The 6,643-nt window shown below is 44.0% G+C and overlaps 1 protein-coding gene across 1 annotated transcript; it reads left to right on the top strand.

The window, feature by feature from the left end:
- The first annotated feature begins 956 nt into the window (after window positions 1-956).
- lrit1a (leucine-rich repeat, immunoglobulin-like and transmembrane domains 1a) lies at window positions 957-6,413 on the top strand. Its single transcript, XM_041788895.1, has 4 exons — window positions 957-1,366; window positions 1,827-2,287; window positions 3,477-3,782; window positions 4,077-6,413. Exons 1-4 carry the CDS (start codon window positions 1,245-1,247, stop codon window positions 5,132-5,134), a joined length of 1,947 nt encoding a protein of 648 aa, XP_041644829.1. The 5' UTR covers window positions 957-1,244; the 3' UTR covers window positions 5,135-6,413.
- Window positions 6,414-6,643: the final 230 nt, after the last annotated feature.

The raw sequence follows: 6,643 nt of genomic DNA, 5'->3' as shown, positions 1-6,643 counted from the left end.
ATTTGTGCCACTTCAAGCCCATTTTTGCCACTTTTCTACTGCTTTTCACCATTTACACCACCCATATTTACAAATTTTAGCCAATTTCTTGCCACCCTTTAACTGCTTTTCCAATTTCAATCAATTTTTGCCAGTTTTCAAATTCATTCTGTACTCATTTAATTTTATGTCCCTGTAAGATTTTTCAGCACCACCAAAAAGGTAATTTTGTTTCAAGAAAATGGGTTTAATTTTGAAAATGTTTTATTGTACTACAACATAAAGACATAAAATGTATTTTTTGTTGTTTTGATAAGAGTGGTTATTATTCATGTCCAAATAAAACATGGTTTTCACATATTAACTTAACAATAGACCATGGTTTTGCTGACCTCCATGGGCCCTCAGTTTGGCTGGGCCCCAGGAAGCTCTCTCCTTTACACCCGTATGGGTGGGTTGCCCTTTTCTTTTAAATATCCTCGTGCTGATGTGTCTGCACATTAAATGGATGCAGCAGGAACATTATAAAATGCAGAGCATTGTGCCTTATGGAGAAAGAAAAGTGAACATCCCATTCTGTTCAGAATATGGTCACAACTGCACACTTTAATTCTTTGATTCTGTTTATAAAACCTTCTATGGTTCTATCATTTTCTCTTTTTTACATAAAAATGTATTTGGCTGTGTTTTTATATTACAAACTGTATCTGCTCCTTAACTGCAGTACCTTTGAGTTGTTCACTGTAGTAATATTAAAACAAGAAAAAGAGATGGCAGATCAAGGAAAATGTTAAGTGAACATCTGTTTAGTGGCTCCAGGTAGCAGCCACAGGCTATGATATAGGGGCCACCTTGTGGTAAAACATAGCGCTGTCCACTTACAGATTAACAGTCACGGCAGGGCTCAAATGAACAAGCTACATTTGAGGGACAGAAAAAAAAAATCCAAACATCACAGTGGATTATGACCATTTCGGAAGTGTTTTTCTGTGATAATAAATAGGGACGTCTCTGCGCAGCCTATCGGATTCCGGGATGCAATACGCATCCAAATGAAAAGAACGCCAGTCCTTTCGCTAATCCTTGTCTATCCTTTTTATCTCGGGACTCATAGCAGTCGGATCACTATGGGACAGCGAAGCGGTGGGACAAAGCCATGCGGAAGATATTGCTGTAAATGAGAGAAAAAGGCAAGTCTGTCTGACTTCAGTGGGCGCGAACTGGGCGCGTGTAGGCAAGCTGCGTATGCGTAAAAGTGGGCCAAAATGTTCCTCGTCCTGCTCCTGGGGCTCTGCGTGGCCACAGGTGAACTGTTCTCCCCAGTGAGCTCGTGTCCAACGCAGTGCAGCTGTTTTTACCACAACCTGAGTGATGGATCAAAAGCCAGGTAAGAAGAGGGTCCGAATGGACCTGATTTTATATAGAAACACGCTCAGGTGTTTTCTAATTTGTGCGTAAAGGCGCATCTCTGTAGACGGACAGGTCTCGTCCTCTTAAACAGGACAGATGTTTGCATGGAGGTGAACACGTGCACCAAAGATAATTCAGGGAGTGCATGTCGGTCCAATTTTATTTAATGCAGGATTATCTCTCAAAGGCACTTTCAACCCCCATCTACGCGCTTTATGCGTGTTTGGATAGACTGGGAAATGAGCATTTTTCACATTTATTAGCCAGTGTATGTTTACTACATGTTTTCCATCTTTAAAATTTAAAACATGTTTTACTGACACTTAAACACTAGTGTACAAATTTTATTTCACTTATATGAAAATGTCTCGCGCGTAATTTTGAAAGAATGGTTTAAAGGGGTGAAACCACTTCTGTTTTTGCCGTCTCTCTTTCAGGAGCGTGATCTGCAATGATCCCGACATCTCTCTGGTGCCTGTCGGGTTCCCTGTTGACACGTCCAAGCTTCGGATCGAGAAGACGGCCATCCAGCGGATACCAAGCGAAGCCTTCAACTACCTCTCCAGTTTGGAATTCCTCTGGATGTCTTTCAACACGCTGTCCGCCTTGAACCCGGACAGTTTCCGGGGACTGTACAACCTGGAAGAGCTTCGCCTGGACGGGAATGCCCTTACCGCCTTTCCTTGGGAATCTCTCATGGATATGCCCAGTCTCAGACTTCTCGATTTGCACAACAACCAGCTCACCTCGCTGCCCGCGGAAGCCACCACTTACATCAAGAACCTCACCTATCTTGATCTGTCAAGCAACAGCCTGCTGACCCTGCCGGCGGAGGTGCTGTCCACCTGGCTGGCGGCAAAACCTGCGCAGGGGCCAGAGAGCTCCAAAATGATACTTGGTAAGGGTCTGTGTGCACCCTGATATCATCAGTCTCTTCATCTAGCCATTCGATTCCAAGTTTACCACTGCCACAATATGAAATACCAAGAACACCCTGGCAACACTGTGCGTAAAGGACCGTTAAATCAATTTTACGCATGGCTTTTTAAACAGCAACTTAAGAAAATGGCAAATAAATGACACATCAACTGCTGTTTCCAGTTCTAAATTAAAATTTTCAGTGTTAATTGATAACGTTGTTGGCCAATAGACGCTTGGAAACGATTTAATTATCGGCGTTTAACGCTCTAATAACCATGTATTGATACTATTCGTATAATATTCCTTCGATTTCATGCAAATTTTAATGCAGTTTTAAGCAGGAGTTGTTTGCTTATGTGTTTTTCAGCAACTACAACTACCTATGTTAACATTTAAACATAATTTTAAAAAAATTAGGTACCATCATGTAGTATAGAATAAAGTTATTTTTGGCATATGATGCATATTTATGAGGAAACTTAATGTTGATAATTCCTTTAGTTCTGTAAACAGCCACATGAATGCCAGGCTGATATTAATTAATATCAATATTGTTTGATAATAACTTATTCATTTATAATTTCAAATAGTACTTATTAGTAGTACATTACTAACATTTAATTTTGGAGCAATTATTTCCTCTTTCTGGTTTATGTTCAGCCTTTTCTGGTCCAATTCATACCTTAAGAACCAAAGATAAGTATCACTTATTTACATGTCCCAAGAATTTTTCTCTTTTGCCCTTGAATTTAGAAAAACTTCATGCACAGTGTTGCCTCACCTCCATGCCATCTGTATGTGTAAAACATGAAACACAGAGTTAATTTTTCCTGTGCTCATCATCTGTTTCTACTTCATCCTCATACTCAGAAACACAGACAGCTGATCCAGGGTCAGCTCTTTTGCTGCTGCTCCGAGGGTGGAATGACAAGATCCTGACCTTGATCGCCAGACCACCTTCACCATCACCATCACCATCATCTTCATCATAACCACCATCATTGCCGTAGTCATGGTCATGATGTAGTTTATGAATTAAAAGTTAATCCTCTTACAGGATTAGCATCCTAACATCCACATCGGCCATCTGCAGGCTGCTCTATCACTTTGCACACAGCTGGACTCTCGTCTTCCTCCTCTAGCCTCACTTGTTCCCTCATCCTTAGGTCTCCATGACAACCCCTGGGTATGCGACTGCCGGCTCTACGACCTGGTCCAGTTCCAGAAGTCTCCCACTCTCTCGGTGGCGTTCATTGACACTAGACTGAGGTGTTCGGCTCCAGAGAGTGTTTCTGGAGTGTTGTTCAGCGATGCAGAGCTGCGGCGCTGTCAGCTCCCACGCATCCACACAGCTGTGGCACGGGTCCGCAGCGCCGTAGGGAACAATGTGCTGCTCAGGTGTGGGACCATCGGGGTTCCCATCCCTGATCTGACGTGGCGCAGAGCGGATGGACGAGCCCTGAATGGAACAGGTGGGACAGCAGATCTTTGAATGTCAGAGTGTATCTGTGTTTAGCCTGAGATAAGATGCTTTTGTCTGCAGTATAGAGCTGCTGTTAATTAAACAGAAAGCTTCCAGTGGAGATAGTAAAGCTGTAAGTCTGACTGACAGCTGTGGCTACAACACAGAGTTATGCAACACTGAGGATAATCAATGCAACACTGTATAATCACCTGCTTTGTTTCCATTTGCACATTTATGAACGAGGGAATCTCACTGTTTCAATTTCCTAATTTGTAATAATTGTCTTTCTCTGCCTCCACAGTCCAGCAGGAAACCTCAAAAGAGGGAATCACTTGGTCCATCCTCAGTGTCCCAGCTGTGTCCTACCGTGATTCAGGGAAATACATCTGCAAGGCCACAAACTATGCAGGGAGCGCTGAAGCCGTCATTTCCCTGCTTGTCTCTAACTCACCCAAACCAGAGGGGAACCAAACCCTCAACGATAAGAGACCTAAAGTCAAGAAACCAAATCCGGTGGGCAAAGCTGCCTACCAGGAAAAACTGGTGGCTCGATATGTGGTTCCAACTGCCTCTACATCATCCTTTGATCCAGGTATCCCCCCTGGTCTCAATCCTGACCCTGAACAGGCCAGTTTTAGCCTGGCGGACAGAGCCACCCCAGGGACAGCCACCTCTTCAAACCTAGACACCCTGCTGGATCTGGAGAAGACTAATCTGAGCAACCTGGCGGCCAACACCTCATCACTACAGCAGGACCCGGACAGGGTGGTGCGCTCAGTGAAGGTGGTGGGGGACACAGACAATACAATCTCCTTGAACTGGAGAGCCCCTAAAGCAAAGAACACAACAGCGTTCAGTGTTCTGTATGCTGTGTTTGGAGAGAGGGACATGAGGAAGATCAACGTGGGGGCCGGACAGAACCGGGTCACCATCGAGGGGCTGGTGCCCAGGACCAAGTACATTGCCTGTGTATGTGTACGGGGGCTGATCCCCAAGAAGGAGCAGTGTGTGATTTTTTCCACAGATGAAGCAGCCAGTGCTACGGGCACACAGAAGCTCATTAACGTGATTGTGATCACAGTGGCCTGTATCATCGCCGTCCCGCTCACCGTCATTGTGTGCTGTGGGGCGCTCAAGAGACGCATCCAGAAGTACTGGGGGAAGAAATCCAAGGATATCCAAGACTCATATGTGACCTTTGAGACTCTGTCGCCTGGCACCAAGGCCAAAGGTCTGGAGGGCGAGTATTTGAACAGACTGAACCCAGAGGAGTCCAACAGGCTGCTGTCGGCACGCTCCAGCCTGGACTCTGAGGCCACAGCTAAGATAGAGGGACAGCCCAATGAGTACTTCTGCTGACATCATGCTCCAGCTCCGGCTCCTGCTCCACGCCATCTCCCTCGTACTCACCCGCATCCACGCCCCAGTCCTAACCCTCATACAAATCCTCATCCTCATCCACATCACCAGTCCAACCCCCATTTCCACCCACGCCCGTATCCACATCACTACCCGTACTCTCACCCTCAGCATCATCCTGACGTCAGCCCCCCTCCCTCCCGCTCCCACACGCCCACACCCTGGGATTCCCCCCCACCTGTCCCTCCTCGCTGGATCATGCCACCAACGCCGCCGCCACAGAGAGCCAACTTCTATCAAAGGACTTTTGCACGCTGCACCATCATGGAAATATCAGTTTAGGGAAGATATCTAAATCAGAATCCACTTGTTTTTCTAGATATAACTGGAATATTTCATCTTTCCTTCACATAACTTTCAGACACACTTTACTCTAAAAAGAATGCTTCTATCACAAAGCCTCTCGGAAAGCGTAACAATCATTCATATTTCATCTCATTTGCATGGCCCAGCGAAGAAAAAACCTCCACATCCTGATCTGACTTAAAGAGAAGTCAACAGTGGATCCTCCATTGTTTATATCACATATGTATGTGTATGATTTGTATATACTGTACTGGATGATGTACACTTACATATACAGTTAAGTCTGTGCCTCTGTATATATCTGTCATACGTTCTCGGAGAAGATATACACACAGGCATGGTTCAACACTCTGGTGATGGAGAAAAGCCGGAGCTGGAGAGAAGTACAGAAAGGACTGAACTATGACACTTTGTAAATAAGAAGGGAAGAGATGCAAAATATTAAATAATTTCTATTCCCAACAATGAGACACATGCTGAAATATCTCTATGTACCTGTTTAGTGCCGCCTAGAGCAGTGGTTCCCAACCTTTTTTCTTTCGAGTCCCCCCTACTTGTATCAAAGAAAAGCTAAGACCCCCCCAGGATGCATTACTGTCAAAAAATTAACATCATCTTCAATCATTTTCATTGATAAAATCCTACTAGGCCTACATATGTGTTTTTATCTTTGTATCAACTCTCCAGAAAGTGTTTTATCATGATTTTAGTTCATATGTCCAAGTCAAATTTCAACAACCTCAGAGTTGAAAAAGCCTCATGCCCCCCTGAGATCTTTGGTGCCACCCTTTAGGGAGGCCCGGACCCCAGGTTGGGAACCAATGACCTAGAGGTATCACTATCCCTTCAATGTAGATCTACTCATTCCCATGATATTATTTCAATTTAGACAAATAAACTTTTATATGCAAATGTCTACTTAGAGGTATTGTGTTTTTTAAATATCTACCGTTATAGCAACATTTTGATTGAAACTTTTGATTTTATTTAGCAAGGATTTGAAAAGAGAGACTCAAATTATGCTTTTTATTGTATTCATGTGGTTTTGCTACCTCTTAAGATCATTGCCTGTTTTAGGTGGTCTTAGACTTTGATGGATTTGTTTACCTCTGCTTTAGAAAACAGATATGTGTCATAAATAGG

Source organism: Cheilinus undulatus, linkage group 6 (genome assembly GCF_018320785.1).
Source record: "Cheilinus undulatus linkage group 6, ASM1832078v1, whole genome shotgun sequence".
In the NCBI taxonomy this organism is placed as follows: Eukaryota; Metazoa; Chordata; class Actinopteri; order Labriformes; family Labridae; genus Cheilinus; species Cheilinus undulatus.
Note: the sequence above shows the minus strand (reverse complement) of the source record. Positions and strands in the feature narration are given on the sequence as shown.

Coding starts and splice junctions, on each gene's coding strand:
- lrit1a (XM_041788895.1), top strand. CDS start 1,245: ATGTTCCTCGTCCTGCTCCTGGGGCTCTGCGTGGCCACAGGTGAACTG. Junction 1,367..1,826: donor AGTGATGGATCAAAAGCCAG/GTAAGAAGAGGG, acceptor TCTCTCTTTCAG/GAGCGTGATCTGCAATGATC. Junction 2,288..3,476: donor GAGCTCCAAAATGATACTTG/GTAAGGGTCTGT, acceptor CCTCATCCTTAG/GTCTCCATGACAACCCCTGG.